The sequence below is a fragment of the Rhineura floridana genome, chromosome 4 (assembly GCF_030035675.1).
Source record: "Rhineura floridana isolate rRhiFlo1 chromosome 4, rRhiFlo1.hap2, whole genome shotgun sequence".
NCBI lineage: Eukaryota > Metazoa > Chordata > Lepidosauria > Squamata > Rhineuridae > Rhineura > Rhineura floridana.
In genome coordinates, this window is record NC_084483.1 from 171,111,198 (window position 1) to 171,134,228 (window position 23,031).

Sequence of the window (23,031 nt, forward strand, 5' to 3'; positions counted from 1 at the left end):
AGTTTACTTTGGGGTGGCACTCTCAAGATACAGTGCCAGGTGGCAAGGAGCTGTATGTCTGGTCAACATAGTAGGTAGTTTGACAGCAGCTTTATCTCTAGAGATGTTTGCTCAGACTAAAATGCTGGGTCAGTCTGAGGTTCTGTACAGACAGAGGAAACCCTATTGGCTCCTTATGCCACCTGACAAGCACTGCATGAGCATGCTGCAATATTCCACCAGATCACTTCCATTAGTGGCACCCAAATGCGGTAGGTAGCAGAGAAGCAGCATCTACTTCTGGCCGGTTGTCACACTAAAAAGGTTAAAGTAGAGGGGGCAGAATTCCTGGACTTTATAGTCTATGTATACAGCAAACATTTAAAATACTACATTGCCGTTGCATAGCTTAGAATCTCTCCATGTGTTTTAGGTGTGTGTTTGTTTCATACACAAGAATCATCCAAGGATGGGCTTCTTCCTTGGCCATTTAGCAAAAGTATTCAATGAAACGTATGGCAGTCATAACAAAGCCAACACAAATCTCAGTATGCTTCAGTGCATTCATCTACTGCAGTTTATCAATAATACTAGGGTAACCCATTGAGGAAGCTAGGACTCCACTGTGTGATCCATGCAAATATATTTCACATCAGCTATTCTGTTTTTGCTGCCATTTCTGTTATCTTAATGTTTGAAAGGTTGGCTGTCTTCATGACCCATTGTTAAGAAATGTTGACAGCCAATCCTAACATTTTAGGACATTGTTCTGCAACCTTGGGTCCCCCCAGATGCTGTTGGACTACAGCTCCCATCAACCTCAGCCAGCTTAGTCAATGGACAAGGATGATGGGAGTTGCAGTCCAACAATATTTGAGGACCCAAGCTTGAAGAACAGCATTTTTGGAGATAGATTAGGATGTGATTAGAGGAGATGCTTAAATTTGATGAAATCAATAGAGATGGAGCTTGCTTTTTTACAAGGGACCAGGTGAATGGACAGGCTTATACCATCATGACTATTCAGTGGTGTCAGGTGATCAGTACATGCCATTATTATCATCAGCAAACATGCTGGTTGCTCGAGACCACAACACAGGTTGTCATTCACTGGAAAAGAGTGAGGGCTCTCTCCCCTTCCTTCAGGTACTTTGCATAGAATCATAGAGTTGGAAGGGGCCTATAAGGCCATTGAGTCCAGCCTCCTGCTCAATGCAGGAATCCAAATTAAAGCATACCCAACAGGTGCCTGCCCAGGTGCCTCTTGAATGCCTCCATGTTGGAGAGCCCACCACCTCCCTAGGTAATTGGTTTTTCCTGATGTTCAGTTGAAATCTGGCTTCCTGTAACTTGAGCCCATTGTTCTGTGTCCTGTAATCTGGGATGATCAAGAAGAGACCCTCCTACGTGTGGCAGCCTTTCAAGTACTTGAACAGTGCTATCATATCTCCCCTCAGTATTCTCTTCCTAAGGCTAAACATACCCAGTTCTTTCAGTCTCTCCTCACAGCGCTTTGTTTCCAGTCCCTGATCATCCTCATTGCACTCCTCTGAACCCGTTACTGTTTGTCTGCAACCTGGAAGCCTAACCAGTGCTGAATAGAGGGGAACCGATACTTCACGTGATTTAGAAACTATTCACTATTAGGCATAAAATGTTACAGTTTAAGAATATAACTATAGCCAAGTAGAGTGGACTGTGAAAGACCAACCCAAATTGTGTTTGCATTTTGACAAATTGGTAGGGTAGTACAAGATCTCAGACAGGAGGTCAGGTCTCCTGCTCCCCTGGTGCATTCACTATAGCTGCCCAATTTCCCTGCTTTTTAAAGTTTGATAGAAATAATTGTTGGCTATAGGTACATTCTTAAACCGCGAGGCGTTTTGCCTATTAGTGAATTTCTCTGCTCTTTAATCCAGGAGGTAAGAAATGGAATCCTGTGCAAGTTTGCTGAGAATGGATTGATCATTTGCATGCTTATTGAGTTCAGTGGAATTTACTCATCTGCAATGATGCCTAGGATAGGTGAAACTGACTGCAGGGGGAGGGGGTTGGGAGCAGGCAGGAGGGGGAGGAGGGGGGCAGGTTTGATCATTTGAATGTTTATTGAGTTCAGTAGGATTTACTCCTGTGCAATCATGCTTAGGATAGGTAAAACTGACCATGGGGAGGGAAGCCTAGAGTGGGCAGGGGAGGAGGAAGAAGGAAGAGGGGAGGGGAGGAAGAAGGGAGGAGGGAGGGAAAGGAAGAGAAAGGCAGGTCTGATCATTTGCATGCTTATTGAGTTCAGTGGGATTTACTCCTGTGCAATCATGGCTAGGATAGGTAAGACTAACCATGGGGGAGGGGAGCAAGGAGGGGAGGGAAGGGGGAGGGAAGGGGCAAAAGGAAGGTGATGGGAGGGAGGAGGAGGGGAGGGCAGGTTTTATCATTTGCAAACTTACTGAGTTCAGTGGGGTTTACTTCCATGCAATCATGATTGAAAATGAAATGAAGTGCCTTCAAGTCAATTCCGACTTATGGTGACCCTATGAATAGGGTTTTCATGATAAGCCGTATTCAGAGGTGGTTTACCATTGCCTTCCTCTGAGGCTGACAGGCAGTGACTGGCCCAAGGTCATCCAGTGAGCTTCATGGCTGTGTGGAGATTCGAACTCTGGTATCCCAGGTCATAGTCCTAGGGTAGGTAAATCTGTCCATAGGGGAGGAGGAAGGGGAGGACAGAGGGAGTGGGAAGGAGGGGATGGGAAGCGGATGAAGGAAGGGAGAGAGAAGAGATAGGAGGAAGGAGGAGAGGCGGGCAGATTTGATCATTTGCATGATTTTTTAGTTCAGTGGGATTTACTCCTGTGCAATCATGCTTAGGATAGGTTAAAATGACCTGGGGGAGGGGCTGGGGGGAGGAGGCCAGGAAGGGGAGGAGGAGGGCAGGGAGGAGAGGGGATTAGGTGGGTGGGCACTGGGCAGAGGGGAAAACCTTTTCCAAAAGGAAAACATTGTGAACATTATCATTATCACATGTAGCCTCCCACCCAAATTTAAACCAAAGCTGTGCCTGGCCACATCCACACCAACCTTTATTTCACTTTAGACACTCATTCTTTCTCCCAAAGAATCCTGGGAAGTGTAGTTAGTGAAGAGTGCTGAGAGTTGCTAGGAGACACCCTGCTCCCCTCACAGAGCTTCAGTCAGAGCAGTCAACTGTTAAACCAGTCTGGCCACTGGAACTCTGTCAGGGGAATAGGAGTCTTCTCTCAGCCCCCTTCACAAACTACACTCCCCAGGATTATTTGGGGGAATCCGTTACTGTCCCAAGTGAAATCAAAGTCTGGTTTGGGTGTGGCCCCCTGATTAGGCAAGCCAAGTAGCTGTGAATATGGTTTTTAGAACACTGACAGTTGGTTCTTACTGAGCATGCCCGATATTATCATTGAGTTCAAGTTTAATTTCTTAAATTAATTAAAAATCAGCCAGGTATTTTTTAAACTTGTAAACTGCAGAGGATGAAGGTCAGAGTATGGGGCAAGGTCAGTAACAGGATTACAGGTACTCTGTGAACATGGCTGATTTTTAATTAATTTCAACATATTATTAGAACTCTGATAGAAAAAAGTCCAAAGGGGGTCTGTTTTTCTCTCGATTTTTACACTTTGAACTCTCGTTTCTCTCTGGCTGTTTTGTGTATCACCATGAAAATTTAGAGGGTTGTTAAGCAAGCATTTTTGAGTTCAGGACTGTAAGGTTTGTAAGGTTTTGTTCTGAAATGAGCTTATGGGAAGCATCAGAATGGCATGAGGGTATTTTCAATGTAACGTTTGAGAATGCAAAAAATCCATGCTGACTATTGTATGGAGCCACACTTGTGGCTGTATAATACTTCATGCTGACTATAGTATACAGCCTAAAATAACATTTGCCTTTTTTGCAGCCACATCACTGCTAGGTGCAGAACTTTGCACTTATCCCTGTTAAATTTCATTCTGTTGTTTTCAGCCCGATGCTCCAGCCTGTAAAGATTCCTTTGAATTTTTTTTCTGTCTTCCAAGGTATTAACTCTTCCTCCCAATTTTGTATCATTTGCAAATTCGATAAACATTCCCTGCACCTCCTCATCCAAGTCATTAACAAAAATGTTGAAGAACACTGGACCCAGGACCAAGCCCTGTGGTACCATGCTCGTTACCTCCCCTCAGTTTGAGAAGGAACCATTAATAAGCACTCTTTGAGTACAATTCTGTAGCCAACTGTGGATCCACCTAATGGTTGTTCCATCCAGCCCACCTTTAGCTAGCTTGCTAATCAGAATATCATGGGGCACTTTGTGAAAAGCTTTGCTGAAGTTGAGATATATTATGTCCCCAGCATTCCCACAGTTTACCAGGGAGATGACCCAATCAAAAAATGAGATAAGATTAGTCTGGCAGGATTTATTCTTGATAAATCCATGTTGGCTTCTAGTAATCACTGCATTGTTTTCAAGGTGCTTACACATGGACCACTTTATAATCTGCTCCAGAATTATAACTGGTCTGTAGTTCCCAGGTTCCTCCTTTTTGCCCTTTTTGAAGATAGGGACAACATTAGTGCTCCTTCAGTCATCCGGCAGTTCACCAGTCCTCCATGATAATAGACAGTGGTTGCAAAAGTTCCTCAGTCAGTTCCTTCAATACTCTAGGATGCAGTTGATCGGGCCCTGGAGATTTGAACTCGTTCAAAGTGATTAGATATTCCTTGACCATTTGTCTATCAGCCTCAAACTACAATCCTGCCCCTTCAAGTTTACATTTCCCAGGAGGGCCATAAACCCTCTTTTGGGAGAAGACTGAGCCAAAGTAGGAATCGGGCTGCCATTTCTTTGTAATCTGTTATCATTTTGCCATCCTCATTGAGTAGCTGTACCACCATTTCTTTTCTCTGTCTTTACTGTGGAAGTAATTGAAGAAAGTTTTTTTTGTTGCTTTTGACATCTCTTGCTAGCCTCAGCTTATTCTCAGCTTTAGCTTTCCTGACACCATCTTGGCAATTCCATGCTACCTGTTTGTACTCTTCCTTTGCGGTCTGGCCTTCCTTCCACTTCCTGTATGTGTCTTTTTTTGTTTTCAGGTTCTCTCTAAGCTTTCTGTGAACGCACACTGGCTTCTTCTGCTGTCTTCCCCCTTTTTTTCCTTGATGAAATTATTTGCCATTATACCTTTAGAATTTCTTCTTTTAGAAACTCCCACCCATCTTGGACTCCTTTTCTCATTAGGGTCTCTTGACACGGAACCTTACTTACCATTGTTCTGAGTTTATTAAAATCAGCTTTCCTGAAGTCCAGCATATGAGCATGACAACTCTCAGCTTTTGCTTCCTTTAAAATCAAGAACTCTGGTGTGGTCACTTTCCCCCAACGTTCCCATAACTGCCACTTCATCCACCAAGTCATCTCTGTTGGTTAGAACCAAGTCAAGGATAGCTAATCCTCTAGTTGTTTCCTCTACTTTCTGTTGGAGGAAGTTATCTCTAACCTAAGTCAGGAATTTCTTGGAGGGGCTGTGCTTGGCAGAATTTGTGTCCCAATAGATTTTGGGGTAATTGAAGTTCCCTATTACTACTACATCATGCCTCCTCGAAACTTAGGCAATTTGCTTTGCAAAAGTTTCATCCTCACCTTCTCCTTGATTGGGTGGTCAGTAGTAGACTCCAACCACCATGTTCCTTTTATTCCTTGCCCCATTTATTTTAATCCAGATATTCTCGCTGGAGCTACGAAGCTCATCCTTCTGTATTTCTGTGCAGTGATATATATTTTTAACATACAGCATGACTCTGCCTCCCTTTCTATTTCTCTGTTCTTTTTGAACAAGTTATGTCCTTTAGTCCCTGTATTCCAGTCATGGGAGTCATCCCACCAAGTTTCAGTTATACCTATCAAGTTGTATTTACTGGCCTGTATTAAGAGTTCAAGTTTGTCCTGTTTGTTTCCTGTACTCTGGGCATTAGTATACAGACATTGAAGACCATGTGATTTATGGCATGGCTTCCTTCCTACATTTTTATGAAGCCTATTACTGGCCCGCATTAGAGCCGGTCCCTTAGTTCCTCTTGCTGTGCACAAGCCTTTGTTAGTCGTTACCGCCAAGTTTATGTCTCTCTCTCCCTTAGGATTCAGTTTAAAACTCTACTGATGACGTTCTCCATGCTGTGGCTAAACACATTCTTCCCAGTCCTTGTAAGGTACAACCCATCACTTGCCAGCAATCCATCTTCCAGAAAGCATAGCCTGTGGTCCCAGAATCCAAATCTCTTGTGTCAGCACCACCTTCGTAGCCAGCCATTCACATGGAGTATTTTTCTTTCCACTCCTCTTAAGTACCGGAAGGATGGACGAGAAAACTATCTGGGCGCCACAGTCCTTGAGTTTCTTCTCAGAGCTTCAAAGTGTGACATAATTTCTTCGTAGCTCCACTTGGCAGTATCATTCATTCTCAAATGGATGAGAAGAAAGGAATATATGTCAGTGGGCTTTATGAGCGATGGAAACCCTTCCATCCCATCTCTAATCAATCCTCCAGGGAGGCAGCATACCTGGCAAGTCCATGGATATTCTCATCATACTTGGGTTTCAATCCAATGCAGTAGAGAGTCTCCCACTACTACTACTCTTATCTTCTTCTTGTCTTGGGGCGTGGTTTCATTGCCTCCACTTGACTGAGCTTCCCTCTGCAGATTGTCCTCTAGTCTCTTCCTCAAGTCCCTGGAAGTTGTTTCATATTTCCACCAATGATGGATGTCTTCTCGCTCTTCTGCTCCTGTCATCCTTTTCTGCAGAGTTTCCTGCACTTCAGTGTTGCTCCCCACAGCAGTCTCCTCTTCTGCTTCAACATGCTGTTCTTCTTCCACCTCCTATACTTCTCTTTGCTGTTGTTCCAGCTTTCTATCTAAGAACTCTTCATCTTCTATTAATACTCTTTCAGTGTGACCACCCTTTGTTCCAAGCCCCTCACTTTTTCTTCCAACAGTGCCAACAGCTTGCACTTGTTGCCTGTGTACACCATGTTGTTCTCAGGCAAGAAAACAATTATTGCACACACCTTGCAGGTCACCACCACTGAAGCGCCCTGCGTCTGACAACTGACAGTTTACAGGAGATTTGTGCTGTATCATGGACAGTGTCGGGCACCACCATCACTTTTGGGTTCTCACAATAAAATGGCCAAATTCTCACTGAGCTGATATGCTATCCAACAAACAGTTTGAAATACTGTAAGTCTTTTGAAGTAAATTAAAGTTTCAAGTACACTTGCTACATGCATGAGCAGTCTTCAGATTGCAGTTTCCATAGGCTTTCCTCAAAGCATAAACTAACCGTGCTTCATTCAGTACAGTTTAATAATCCCTACAAATCTGAACTCTTGTAATGTTCCTTTTTTAATTATCCATTTGTATGCTGATGTTCTACTTCACAACACAAAAATATTTATTTATTTATATATATCCCTCCCCTCCTCACAGCAGGAGGAAACTTCTCCAGTTCCTAACATTCTAATGTTAAAATCTTAAGTTTCAGAAATGCTTTTCCAATTTTTTTATTAAATATATTAGTCACTTTTCTTCACAGAAGTGAGCACAAAGCAACTGACAATCAATAAAAGGATTTAAATCCAATGTAAAAAAAAAAACTAAAACAAAAAGTTTTTAAAACCACAGTATATGAATTTAAAAGGTGGTAGAACAGGCCACCCCCTAAAAGAGGCTACAACATCAAAAGTCCCACAAAAGCCCTACTTAATTTGAGATTTCTGGGACCATCGGGCAAATCTGGAAATTCCTTAACAGGTGTGGAAAATCTTTAGGAATTTTAAGGGATGTTAAAAGAAATCCAGTTATATAAGAAAATTGGATTGGGGAGGAGGGAATTGACAGCCAGTGAGGTATAGCAGTTGGCGTGTCAGCCTAGGACTAGGAGACCCAGACTCAAATCTTGACCCAGCCATTCATCGTAACATGTCTCTCAGCCTATTTTGTGGTTAAAATGGAGTCAGGGAAGAAAGAACAGTGTGTATTGCCTTGATCTCCTTGAAGGAAAAGATGGGTTATAAAACAAAAAGAATGTCTCAAATACATGCTCTAATTATTTTCTAAGGTAAAAATGCTTTGAATTCATGCTTTGTAGAAACAGTTTCCTAATTGTGAATATATCTGGTCAGCTGAGACGACAAGATCTTCCCCCAACTGTTAGGTCACTTGCCTCTGTAATATATTGTAACTGGGATTTTCAGTGTATTGATTCTGCCTCTTTAACAAACTCATGAAAATGAGTTAGAGATAGATAACACTGTGTGTATGGAGTGGAAATAAAGCAGTCTTTTATTTTTCAAGGCAATCTACTTCCCATGCAACTCAGCCATATTATCAAATAATGCATCCATTCAGTAGACATTGGAAAGGGTGTCGTTTTAAGCATGCTAAGCTGTATGCCAAACTGTAAATATGTGCTTCATACTACCTTTCCAAAGTCAATTGAAAAACTAGTTGTTGTTATGTGCCTTCAAGTCGATTTCGTCTTATGGCAACCCTATAAATCAGCGACCTCCAATAGCATCTGTTATAAACCACCCTGTTCAGATCTTGTAAGTTCAGGTCTGTGGCTTCCTTTATGGAATCAATCCATCTCTTGTTTGGCCTTCCTCTTTTTCTACTCCCTTTTCCCAGCATTATTGTCTTTTCTAGTGAATCGTGTCTTATTATGTGTCCAAAATATGATAACTTCAATTTCATCATTTTAGCTTCTAGTGATAGTTCTGGTTTAATTTGTTCTAACACCCAATTATTTGTCTTTTTCGCAGTCCATGGCATGCTTTTTTCACTATCCAACTTTCACATCCATACATAGAGAGCGGGAATACCATGGTCTGAATGAACCTGAATCATGTATTCTCATTAAGTATGATAACCTCAGTTTCATCATTTTAGCTTCTAGTGAGTTTTCATTTAATTTGTTCTAACACCCAATTATTTGTCTTTTTTGCAGTCCATGGTATGCACAAAGCTCTCCTCCAACACCTCATTTCAAATGAGTTGATTTTTCTCTTATCCGCTTTTTTCACTGTCGATTTACATTACATTATATCTATATATCTATATATATATATATATCAGAGCCAGTGTGGCATAGTGTTTAGAGTGTTGGACTACCACCTGGGAGACCAGGGTTCGAATCCCCACACAGCCATGAAGCTCACTGGGTGACCTTGGGCCAGTCACTGCCTCTCAACCTCAGAGGAAGGTAATGGTAAATCACATCTGAATACCGCTTATCATGAAAACCCTATTCATAGGGTCGCCCATAAGTCAGAATCAACTTGAAGGCAGTCAATCCATATATATATTATATAAACAACTTCAAATACAGCACAGATAAAAATTGCCATTTAAAAGGCATGTTGAAAATGGAAAGTCTTTAATAAGGACTGAAAAAACAAAAGCAACAGTGCCTCTCTGATGTACAGCAGGAGGGGATTCCAAGAATAAGTGCCACTACACTAAAGGCCAATTCCTGTTTTGTATGGAACAGACCTCTTGAAAATATGGTAACTGTATCAATCAATTGCGTATATAAAAGATGAGTACTGGGAGTTTTGTTCTGATCCACAAGCAAGTCCGGGAGCATTGGATTGGGTTGGTCCAATGCAAAAAGCAGACTGAGCGAGTTCCTCTACTTTGGTGTCATTGGCAACCTTAACTACTTCACTGCTTGTTCCTAACCCTGGCTCATCTATGAAGAAGTTAAATAGCATTATTGTCAGTACCTCTCTGGGGGGTGGGAGAGCAAGTCACATCTCTCCATAGTGAAAATGTGTAAGTTTACATCTGCTCTCTGCTTCCTGGTTAACCAGTTTTCATTCCATAAGAGGACCCATCACTATTTTGCTATTTTTACTTTCCTTTCCTATATAGAGATAGCTAAGTTCTAAAATTTAATTGTTACACAATATGCATAATGTTATAACTACATGCTTCTTAGGGCATGTGTCACTGTAACTCAGAATTGTTAAATGGGTAGAATCCCCACAGGACTCTATTATGTGTAATAACGGATAAACTGTCATCAGAATCAATAAAATGTGCTAAATGATCCAAAGTTGTACATAATTAAGTACATTTTTCAGAGAAGGAGCTGAAATATTTTTTCTCTTTGTTCAGTTTACACATTTATTTTTTTGTGAAGAACAAACCCAGTTCCTTATTAACCTCTTTGTTGCCAGGGTTTTTTGAAGAGACATTCCTCAAATATTTATTTGTTTAAAGTAAGTTATACCCCAAGTTACTTCTGAAAGAAATTAAGGTGATTAAAATAATAGGGAACAGCTGCAGCAGTGGGTTACTGAAGAAGACCTGTCCTGGGCGTGAGTACTTGAGCATTTGGATGTTTGCTTGCTCGCTCCTCTGGGTTGCTGTCTCTTGAGACAACTGAGGTCCCAGGTAAGTGCTGCAAGCACTGGGACCCCCTGCTTGTCCCTGACTCCCAGGTTTTGATGTACGAAGCCCTATACAGCTTGGGACCAGTCTTACTCCTTATATACCCAGTCAATCTCTGCAGATGAGGGCCTCCTGCAGATACCTTCTTATCAGGAGCTCTGTTCTGCACAATATAGGATGTGGACCTTTAATGTAGTGGCACCTACCCTTTGGAATTCCCTCCCCTTAAATATTAGACAGGTGCCATCTCTCATCTTTTTGGCACCTACTGAAGACCTTCCTCTTTCAACAAGCCTTTTAAGTAAAGACCTTATCTCAGTCTGTGTTTATGTTGGAATTGCTTTTAATTATGTTTTTAAAGCTTTTTTTAAAAGATGTTTTTAAAGATGTTTTTAAAGGGACGGGCTCCACTTGAACCAGAATGGAACCAGACTGCTGGCACTTAAAATTAAAAAGGTAGCAGAGCAGCTTTTAAACTGACTGAGGGGGGAAACCCGACAGGAGCTGAGAAAGGTCCGGTTCGGAATAAACCTTCCCCCTGGGATAAAGATCAAAGAAATGATGAAATTTTAAAAGGGGTAGGCCTAGAAGTAGGCATTGTGAGAGCAGGGGCACAGGATATAAATTCAGAAGAGCAAAATTACCACAGGCCAAACCACCAGTGCCAAAGACACTTGAAGAGAGACACTGCTTACAAGTGCCTGTACGCTAATGCTAGGAGCCTGCGAACCAAGATGGGAGAACTGGAGTGCTTGGTCTTAGAGGAGAGCATTGATATAGTGAGCATAACGGAGACCTGGTGGAATGGAGAAAACCAGTGGGATACAGTTATCCCTGGATATAAACTATATCGGAAGGACAGGGAAGGACGTATTGGTGGCGGAGTCGCTCTATACGTGAAAGAAGGCATTGAATCCAGCAAGCTCGAAACCCCAAAAGAGGCAGACTACTCCACAGAATCGTTGTGGGTGGTGATACCATGCCCCAGGAGGGACTTAATACTGGGAACGATCTATCGTCCCCCTGATCAAAATGCTCAGGGAGACCTTGAGATGAGATATGAAATTGAGGAAGCATCCAAACTGGGAAATGTGGTAGTAATGGGTGACTTCAACTACCCGGACATAGACTGGCCGCATATGTGTTCCAGTCATGACAAAGAAGCAAAGTTTCTAGATATTCTAAATGACTATTCCCTAGACCAGTTGGTCATGGAACCGACCAGAGGGATGGCAACCCTGGACTTAATCCTCAGTGGGGACCGGGACCTGGTGCGAGATGTAAGTGTTGTTGAACCGATTGGGAGCAGTGACCACAGTGCTATTAAATTAAACATACATGTAAATGGCCAATTGCCAAGAAAATCCAACACGGTCACATTTGACTTCAAAAGAGGAAACTTCACAAAAATGAGGGGATTGGTAAAAAGAAAGCTGAAAAACAAAGTCCAGAGGGTCACATCACTCGCAAATGCTTGGAAGTTGTTTAAAAACACTATATTAGAAGCTCAACTGGAGTGCATACCGCAGATCAGAAAAGGTACCACCAGGACCAAGAAGATGCCAGCATGGTTAATGAGCAAAGTCAAGGAAGCTCTTAGAGGCAAAAAGTCTTCCTTCAGAAAATGGAAGTCTTGTCCGAATGAAGAAAATAAAAAAGAACACAAACTCTGGCAAAAGAAATGCAAGAAGACAATAAGGGATGCTAAAAAAGAATTTGAGGAGCACATTGCTTAGAACATAAAAACCAACAACAAAAAATTCTATAAATACATTCAAAGTAGGAGACCATCTAGGGAGGCGATTGGACCCTTGGATGATAAGGGAGTCAAAGGTGTACTAAAGAACGATAAGGAGATTGCAGAGAAGCTAAATGAATTCTTTGCATCTGTCTTCACAGTGGAAGATATAGGGCAGATCCCTGAACCTGATCTAACATTTGCAGGAAGGGATTCTGAGGAACTGAGACAAATAGTGGTAATGAGAGAGGAAGTTCTAGGCTTAATGGACAATATAAAAACTGACAAATCACCGGGCCCGGATGGCATCCACCCGAGAGTTCTCAAAGAACTCAAATGTGAAATTGCTGATCTGCTAACTAAAATAAGTAACTTGTCCCTTGGGTCCTCCTCCGTGCCTGAGGACTGGAAAGTGGCAAATGTAACGCCAATATTCAAAAAGGGATCCAGAGGGGATCCCGGAAATTACAGGCCAGTTAGCTTAACTTCTGTCCCTGGAAAACTGGTAGAAAGTATTATTAAAGCTAGATTAACTAAGCACATAGAAGAACAAGCCTTGCTGAAGCAGAGCCAGCATGGCTTCTGCAAGGGAAAGTCCTGTCTCAGTAACCTATTAGAATTCTTTGAGAGTGTCAACAAGCATATAGATAGAGGTGATCCAGTGGACATAGTGTACTTAGACTTTCAAAAAGCTTTTGACAAGGTACCTCACCAAAGACTTCTGAGGAAGCTTAGCAGTCATGGAATAAGAGGAGAGGTCCTCTTGTGGATAAGGAATTGGTTAAGAAGCAGAAAGCAGAGAGTAGGAATCAACGGACAGTTCTCCCAATGGAGGGCTGTAGAAAGTGGAGTCCCTCAAGGATCGGTATTGGGACCTGTACTTTTCAACTTGTTCATTAATGACCTAGAATTAGGAGTGAGCAGTGAAGTGGCCAAGTTTGCTGACGACACTAAATTGTTCAGGGTTGTTAAAACAAAAAGGGATTGTGAAGAGCTCCAAAAAGATCTCTCCAAACTGAGTGAATGGGCGGAAAAATGGCAAATGCAATTCAATATAAACAAGTGTAAAATTATGCATATTGGAGCAAAAAATCTTAATTTCACATATACGCTCATGGGGTCTGAACTGGCGGTGACCGACCAGGAGAGAGACCTCGGGGTTGTAGTGGACAGCACAATGAAAATGTCAACCCAGTGTGCGGCAGCTGTGAAAAAGGCAAATTCCATGCTAGGGATAATTAGGAAAGGTATTGAAAATAAAACAGCCGATATCATAATGCCGTTGTATAAATCTATGGTGCGGCCGCATTTGGAATACTGTGTACAGTTCTGGTCACCTCATCTCAAAAAGGATATTATAGAGTTGGAAAAGGTTCAGAAGAGGGCAACCAGAATGATCAAGGGGATGGAGCCACTCCCTTACGAGGAAAGGTTGCAGCATTTGGGGCTTTTTAGTTTAGAGAAAAGGCGGGTCAGAGGAGACATGATAGAAGTGTATAAAATTATGCATGGCATTGAGAAAGTGGATAGAGAAAAGTTCTTCTCCCTCTCTCATAATACTAGAACTCGTGGACATTCAAAGAAGCTGAATGTTGGAAGATTCAGGACAGACAAAAGGAAGTACTTCTTTACTCAGTGCATAGTTAAACTATGGAATTTGCTCCCACAAGACGCAGTAATGGCCACCAGCTTGGACGGCTTTAAAAGAAGATTAGACAAATTCATGGAGGACAGGGCTATCAATGGCTACTAGCCGTGATGGCTGTGCTGTGCCACCCTAGTCAGAGGCAGCATGCTTCTGAAAACCAGTTGCCGGAAGCCTCAGGAGGGGAGAGTGTTCTTGCACTCGGGTCCTGCTTGCGGGCTTCCCCCAGGCACCTGGTTGGCCACTGTGAGAACAGGATGCTGGACTAGATGGGCCACTGGCCTGATCCAGCAGGCTCTTCTTATGTTCTTAACACCAGCGGGTTACACTGTTGGACTAAGATCCAGGTTCAAATTCCCACCTAGCCATGAAGCCCACTGGGTGACCTTGGGCCAGACACAGTCTCTCAGCCTGACCTATCTCACAGGGGCTATGTAAGGGGAAAATGGAAAGGGAGGGGATCCATATGCACCACCTTGAACAAGTTCCAGCAGGCTCTTCTTATGTTCTTATGTTCTTAAGATGTTTTGTTTTAATGGTTTTAAGGATTCTTTGTTGTAATATATTTTAAAGTCTGTTTTTATGATTTTTAGTGCTTTGCTGCCCTGTGCTCCTAATGGAAAGGCAAAATATAAATCTAATAAATAAATAATAATAATAAATAATAAATGTAAAAACAGCAAACTGCTTACATATCATTGATTCTTGATCCAAATCTAGAATAACCTATGTTCAGAAACTAGGGGCTTTGTCAAATGGATCAGCAGAACAGACCCAAACACTAGTTAGGATAGGTGAAGGCGTGTAGCTAATACATGCAGAATTATATTCATCTTCCCATGCTGGAGCCCAGACTCAGTCTCAATGTTTCACATAGTTTCCTGGATCAAGGCATATATCCTTTTAATTTGTATGTTGCCTTTCTGCAAAACATTGTGCTCAGACCGGCTTACAACAAAGTAAACAGCAATTACAAAAACGATGTCATAATAACAAAAATAATAAAAGAGCAGTAACAAAACGGCAACATAACAGCAAATGTCACAGCAAACAAAAACATACGCATGCCTTATTTGACACCTTCTGTAAGTTGTTGTTGTTATGTGCCTTCAAGTTGATTACAACTTACAGCGACCCTATGAATCAGTGATCTCCAAAAGTATCTGTCATGAACCACCCTGTTCAGATCTTGTAAGTTCAGGTCTGTGGCTTCCTTCACGGAATCAATCCACCTCTTCTTTGGCCTTCCTCTTTTTCTACTCCCTTCTGTTTTTCCCAGCATTATTGTCTTTTCTAGTGAATCATGTCTTCTCATGATGTGTCCAAAGTATGATAACCTCAGTTTCATCATTTTAGCTTCTAGTGACAGTTTTCGTTTAATTTGTTCTAACAACCAATTATTTGTCTTTTTTGCAGTCCATGGTATCCGCAAAGCTCTCCTCCAACACCACATTTCAAATGAGTTAATTTTTCTCTTACCTGCTTTTTTCACTGTCCAACTTTCACTTCCATACATAGAGATCGGGAATACCATGGTCTGAATTATCCTGACTTTGGTGTTCAGTGACACATCTTTGCATTTGAGGACCTTTTCTAGTTCTCTTATAGCTGCCCTCCCCAGTCCTAGCCTTCTTCTAATTTCTTGACTATTGTCTCCATTTTCGTTAATGGCTGTGCCAAGGTATTGATAATCCTTGACAAGTTCAATGTCCTCATTGTCAACTTTAAAGGTACATAAATCTTCTGTTGCCATTACTTTAGTCTTTTTAACGTTCAGCTGTAATCCTGCTTTTGTGCTTTCCTCTTTAACTTTCATCAGCATTCATTTCAAATCATTACTGGTTTCTGCTAGTAGTATGGTATCGTCTGCATATCTTAAATTATTGATATTTCTCCCTCCAATTTTTACACCTCCTTCATCTTGGTCCAATCCCTCTTTCCATATGAAATGTTCTGTGTACAGATTAAACAAATAGGGTGATAAAATACACCCCTGTCTCACACCCTTTTCTATTGGGAATCAATCGGTTTCTCCATATTCTGTCCTTACAGTAGCCTCTTGTCCAGAGTATAGGCTGCGCATCAGAACAATCAGATGCTGTGGCACCCCCATTTCCTTTAAAGCATTCCATAGTTTCTCATGATCTACACAGTCAAAGGCTTTACTGTAATCTATAAAGCACAGGGTGATTTTCTTCTGAAATTCCTTGCTCCATTCCGTTATCCAACGTATGTTTGCAATATGATCTCTGGTGCCTCTTCAGTTTCTAAATCCAGCTTGGACGTCTGGCATTTCTCGTTCCATATATGGTAAGAACCTTTGTTGTAGAATTGTGAGCATTACTTTACTTGCATGGGATATTAAGGCAACAGTTCGATAATTATTGCACTCCCTGGGATCCACTTTCTTTGGAATTGGGATATATATTGAACGCTTCCAGTCTGTGGGCCATTGTTTATTTTCCATATTTCTAGACAGGTTTTTGTCACAATTTGGACAGATTCAGTCTCAGTAGCTTGTAGCAACTCTATTGGTATGCCGTCTATTCCTGGTGATTTGTTTCTTCCAAGTATTTGAAGAGCAGCTTTTACCTCACATTCTAAAATTTCTGGTTCTTCATCATACGGTTCCTCTGTGAATGAATCTGTCATCCTTGCATCTCTTTTATAGAGTTCTTCAGTGTATTGCTTCCATCTTCCTTTTATTTCATCTCGGTCAGTCAGTGTGTTCCCGTGTTGATTATTGAACATCCCTACTCGTGGTTTAAATTTCCCTTTCATTTCACTAATCTTTTGAAATAGGGCTCTTGTTCTTCCCTTTTTGTTGTCCTCTTCTTCTGTTTCTATACAATATTGTAATAGTTATCTTTGTCCCTACGTACTAGTTGGTATATTGTTGCATTTAGAGTTCTGACTGTGTTTCTATCTCCTTTTTGCCGTTGGTGCGTAGACTTGGATTATGGTTATGTTAATAGGCTTTCCATTTAGTCTCATTGATATCACTTGCTCAGACCTTGCATTGTAGCTCCTAATTGCTTTTGCTACATCACTTCTCACTATTAAAGCAACCCTGTTTCTTCTTGATTTCTCATTTCCTGCATAAAATATTTTGTAGTTGCTTGATTGAAAATGTCCCATTGCCGTCCAGTTTAATTCACTCACGGCAAGTATTGTAATGTTGTAATGTTGATACATTCCATTTCTTGCTTGACAATTTCTAACTTTCCCTGGTTCATGCTTCTCACATTCCATGTTCCTATTGTGTGTGTTGTACAACTCCGGACTCTCCTTTCGCATCTGTGCGCATCAGCGTCAGGGCTTCCTTTCGGCTTTGACCCAGCTGCGTCATTATTCACAGCGCTGCTTGTACTTGTCCGCTTTTTGTTGTTCTTCCCCAGTAGCTCGGTGAGTGCCTTCTGACCTGGGGGTCTCATCTTCCAGCACTATCACGTGTTGTATTTTGGATACTCTGTTCATAGGGTTTTCGTGGTAAGAGATATTCGGAGGTGGTTTACCATTGCCTTCCTCTGAGTTTGGATGCATCTTAGTCTGGTGTCTCAGCTTTGACCATTCCGCCTTGGGTGCCCCTGCTAGGAGTCTAGCCTTTTGGTTTAGTCTCCTGACGGCATTGCTCTCAGTTTCTTCAACACTCTCAAACCCCCTCACCACGTTAAGGTGTGCATCCTAAAGGGGGTCTGTAAGTTAAAAGCAATGAAGTACTCAAAATTAAGAGTGTGAAAGGAAGGTAGATCATCAGCTGTAATTCCTTGGACACAACTAGACATGATATGGATCTGTGTATGTTCTGTGACAAGAAAAACAGCAGTTTTGCGGAATGGATTTTAATCTGAAAGTGGTGGATAGGAAAGAGTTAATCCCTGCCTCTCTGGCACCATGGTCTCAATCCAATACCCTTGTCCCACAGCTGTTGCTAAAATGTGTATAACTCCATGGTGAAGAACTTTTCCTGTGTCATGTCTAACTTCGTGCCTAATGGTGTACATCTTAGACAGCGTTTAATTTTAGACTAATAAAGTCAAGGGATTAATCCAGCTACATCCAGTTGGGCATTTGCACTCATACGATGTAATGTCTCCCCTGTGTGCCACTGCTCTGCTCCCAAATCTGCTCTAGAGAGTTGGGGAAACACCCAGGACAGATTTGGGAGGCACAAGCACAAGTGATTCCACTTGCACAAAGTCTTAGCTAGATACAACCCGTAGGGTGCAACTGGACTGCAGTTTCAGGCTCCTGGTTGAGTGCTAAGGGGCACAACAAGGAACTTGGGGAATGATTCCAGGGAAAGAACAGATACTCTTCTGTCTGGAACACTGTTCACACTCAATGTAAGAAACAAACCAGATGGACTCCACAGCCTATGCTAGCCTGGGCAGCCATACTATCCAACAGTTATAGTAAGTTAGACCATTGCTGACAGGCTATTCTGACTGGCAGTGGGTCTTCAAAATGTGCGTCAGAGGTCTTAACATGGCACCTGAGCACTTTTAAACCAGAAATCCTAACCCACAACTCTGGACAATGAGCATCTGATGCCCAAAATAAAATTAGGACTGTCTGGATTTCTCTGAGTAAATCTCACCACAAACTGTAAATTTCCAAAACCTCTAATTAGACATAGGACTTCAGAAAGCATAGTTTGTGTACTTTTAGATGGTTTGTTTTTAGGTTCTTGAGCTTTCTGCATATCTAGGAAATAGATTTTGAAAAAATATGGAGTTCAGGTCTGTAAACGGGATGAAGAAAACTTAATAAAAATGGCTTTATAAATTAAGAAAAAGAAAATATCCGTGCAGATTTCAGAGCTAGTTCCTCTTAATCTATATAAACCAAGCACAGGAAGCAATTGTAATTACACCAGCGATCCAAACATTTTCCAGTTCAATATGGTAATAAGAGGGTAAAACTTACTCATAAAAGAACCCAGAAAATGCTGGGTAAATTTATAAATTATTATTGTGCTGCCATTTATTACAGTGCAGGTTACAGTCTAGAGCACTGGCATTGTAATCCTGCCTTCTGGAATAAAAACTGAAAACTACTGTTACTCCTTTTATTTTGCAGACTCAATGCACATAGAAGATGTTGAAGCAGTTCAGAAACTTCAAGATGTCTTACACGAGGCACTGCAGGATTATGAGGCCGGGCAACATATGGAAGACCCACGCCGGGCTGGCAAGATGCTGATGACTCTGCCACTGCTGAGGCAAACCTCCACTAAGGCTGTGCAGCATTTCTACAACATCAAACTGGAAGGCAAAGTCCCCATGCACAAACTTTTTTTGGAAATGCTGGAGGCCAAGGTCTGACTAAAGCATCCTGGGCCTTCCAGCTGTGCAAGTTGAGATTTTAATGAAAGGGAAAATAAACAAGAAAACCATGACAAAGAAACTTTAGCATCTAAATTAAGGAAACTAAAATGACTGCACTGATACTTAGCAGCAAGTCTAAGAAGCAGCATCTTTATATTCTGTGCAGTTTTTCTTCATTTCTCTCTTCTTTTACTGTTCTTGTTTTTCTTTTCTTTGTTTTTTCCCCTTTGCTGCTGAATCTTTTAAAAAGAGGTCTCTAATAGATGGAAGCCCGGCCTGCCAAAGGATGGAAATCCATAATATGGATGCCAGTGAACTTATTACGAGCTACAATGCCCCAATGACAAAGGAATCAAAAGAAAACCATCGTAAATAGCAGTACAATACAACACGATGAACTGACTGAATGCAGTATTAGGTTTCACAAGAGCAGCCTCTAATTAGACGACTCCAATGACAATGCATTGGCTGCTTCTTATCATTGCATTTCCATCTAGATCAGTTACAGGCATTTGATTCCTTAATTGTTTTTTCAAGTCTTCCAGATATTTCTTAGGTTAGCTACGATGTAACTTTTTCAGGGAATAGTTTGAGCTTTATTCATTCATGCAATACTAAAGAGGAAAAATAAATAAATACTGCATTTTTGTGCTGGCTTGAACAATGACAAACATTTAATGAAGGACAATTGAATCCTGAAGGAAGATTTTTTTAAAACAAATGTTTCGGTTCTTCTTACTAATGGAAGATTTTTTTCTACCAGCTTTACCACTTTTCAGCCATTTGTTAATGTGGGAATTTATCTTACTCAAGCAATAGTTGAAGGGAAGGTGCATATTATCACGGATGCAATTTATGTTGTGTGCCAGTCTGGTCTAAGACATCCCGTTCTTCGCATGAGCTCCAATTTATATCTAAGTGTTCACTGAAACAAAGGATTTGATTACACCTACAATATATCACAGTAGTCTAACATATTAAGATGCCATGTCAAATAGGAATCTAAAAAAAAAGTTACGAAGTGCTTCTGTACGGTCAAGGTACAATTGCTACATGATATTGTATGTTAATAATATGGCTTGTCATTTACAAAATTGCAGACTTTATTCCAAAGTTCAACCCACCCCAACTAGCAATAAGGCAAAATCAGATATCACAATAGTCAGCCTCTGACCAAATTCAACAACTTAGCACTTGTACCCACTATTTATTAATTTATTTTATAATATATTATTTTGGGTAGATTGCCATTTTTAAACAAACAGCCTAACCAGTATACTTGTTTTTTCAACCAGTGCTGTCAACAGCATAAAAGTAGGGTTGATTTCAAGACTCTTAAGAGGTGTAATCTAATGTATAAACCAATTAGATGTCCCCAGAAAACTACAGTCGCTAAATAACCAATAAACAATAACCTCCATCAAATGCTATACCAATGTACCAGTGTTAGTAGCTGCTCCCTGTTCTATGTGAACAACCTTATTCTATGTACACAAATGTAATTAAAATTGTAATCCTAACAAACAAAAGAAATGTAGTTCAGCTTTTCAATGTTTCATGTTTGCTGTGCTTTTTGGAATTTTTTATGTTGCATTCAGAGACTGTTGTCTTGTTCTTCTTGTGGTGTTTGGATTCTTGTGGCGTGTGCTTATAGACACAGGGTAGAATTAGAGACAATATTGGATGTAAAATTCCTCAGGAGATTTCAGTAGTATATTCCTTCTGGTAATAAGGTTCTTCCTAGTAATAATTAAGAAATTGAAAAAAAAATCCAACCAAGTACTCATTATGGACAAATACACATTGAAATCATAATATTTTCAAAACAAGGGATAATTTCGGTAACAGTTTATTATAGAATACCTATGTATAGCTTAGAAATAAACCTTTGAATATTTCAAGATTATAGATAAGTCTAATTTTTAAATGCTGTAAATATAGCTTTCATCCAATCATCTCCCAGATGTTGTTATTAACTTGCTCTGTGTTGTTGCAAAACCTTTTTTGGAAAAATGCAGACACGTTTCCAAAATTATTGCTACTCGTGTGCTTTAAACAAAATACAGCAGGTTGATGATACATCAACCTTGTGCTAGAAATACTGTATATCTCTCATTAGCTATATGGGATTCTCTTGTAGATTGTGTTTTTCTCAGTAGAGAAGTGACTGTCGTGTGATCCTAGATAAATCATCATTAACAATTCATTGAGTTGGCCGATAACTTGAAATTAATAGTGTGATAGGAGTTTGGAAATTGGCACATCCCTTTTGAAAAATGGCAAAACCTCACAACTCCTGGAAGGGGGCAGGGAAATGGTGCTGATTCTATAAAATTATTTATATATGTAAGAGTGCAGAATAATTATTTTCCAGAAAATTTGTGCAGGGTTTAAGTTGCTATTGTTCAACTACACTATATATGTATATAAAAATGTCTAATATAAATATTGTTTTTTCTGTATAACGTCGAAGAACTTGGGTTTTCAGGGTCAATAGCCAAACAACACACTCAGAAAAGAATAGCAAAATATACAAAGACTTAAGAAAGATGGAATGTGTTAAAGGAACACAGTGCAATTTTTATTTTTGGTTTTCAGTAATTTTTAGAGCTGCAATGAACAAATATCTCGTGGCTGTACCATTGTTAACTGAAACACAGACACATTGCACAGGCATTAGAATAACATTCATCTTAAATCTTGCTGAACAAAATTTTCACTTATTTAATGTGACGTATCTGGGGAAGATTTCAAAAAAGCATAACTGTCATTTAGGGGAATAAAATCCATATGAAATTTCTTCTGCACAAGCCATTGAAATGAAAGGGTATTGTGTAGGACCTCTATGGTCTTGCTTGAGTCCCCCACTCAGTTCAACATGAAGGAGAAGTTTTTCATGGATTTTCCCTGGACTAATTTTTTTCCTTATTGTTTCTCTCCCCCCCCCCCTTATTTAAAGCAATATGATTGTGTGACTCCTGGAAGTTACACATTTGTTTCAATCAAATCAGATTGTTGTATTTATTCCACTATTTTGCATTTAAATGCTAACATAAAAAGATATAAAAAATTTAAAACTGCTATTTTTCTTATGGAAGAGAAAATGGGTGTTGGTAATTGTATTTTAATTATTTAAGCGTCTCTGTTTACCTGCCTAGGAAAACACTTTATGGCAGTCTTATTGTGCAAAGATCGCAAAAGAGGGGAAAAAACTAATTAAGCTGCTTGTTATAATCCAGGAGTTGCATAATAACCACTAGTAAAAAAAAAATGAAAAAAATCATATCTATAGCTGTAGATGGGCTTCACATCTGTAAAGCAATCAACTGTATATTTTTGTGATGTATATCATACTGTGTGCTCCAACCAATGTCCATTTGTGTAAATGTATTTATTTTATATTGTATATATTGTTAAATGCAAAAAGGAGATATGGTTCTGTAACTCCAATCAGTTCAGATGTGTAACTCAAATTATGCCTTTCAGGATGATGGTAGAGCAATATTAAACAAGCTTCCACTTTTAATTGCTTTTAATTTTAGTGTTGTGGATTTTGTTTTGCTTTTTTTTTGCTTTTCTGTATCAAGGAATCAAATCAATAAGCAATACTTTTAGGAGAGCGGTAGGAATTGTACCCTTACGCTAATGTAGCCACATGGCAACATGCTATATAAAGACTTGTCAAAATGAATTTCAGTGTGGTATAGTCATTTTGCATACTCCTAAATATGCAGACTGTCTCTTAGCATACTAGAATTCATTCTGACAAGCAGTTACTTAATCTTAAAACATCTCTACATCAAGCCACGTTACCTCTCAGTCAGTGTCGTAAAAAAAAGTTCCCTGCAACTTTGAGATTATATTACCACAATCTATAA

General features: G+C 40.4%; 1 protein-coding gene across 9 annotated transcripts in view; it reads left to right on the forward strand.

Annotated features, from left to right (window-relative positions):
* The window catches only part of ESRRG (estrogen related receptor gamma), a 791,879-nt gene extending 769,213 nt beyond the window's left edge, over positions 1 to 22,666 (forward strand). For all 9 annotated transcript variants that reach the window (XM_061625191.1, XM_061625194.1, XM_061625192.1 and 6 more), the window contains one exon: positions 18,906 to 22,666. In XM_061625191.1, the coding sequence (XP_061481175.1) occupies positions 18,906 to 19,150 (245 nt within the window). In that variant the 3' untranslated portion in view covers positions 19,151 to 22,666. The remainder of the gene's footprint in view (positions 1 to 18,905) is intronic.
* The last annotated feature ends 365 nt before the right edge of the window (positions 22,667 to 23,031 follow it).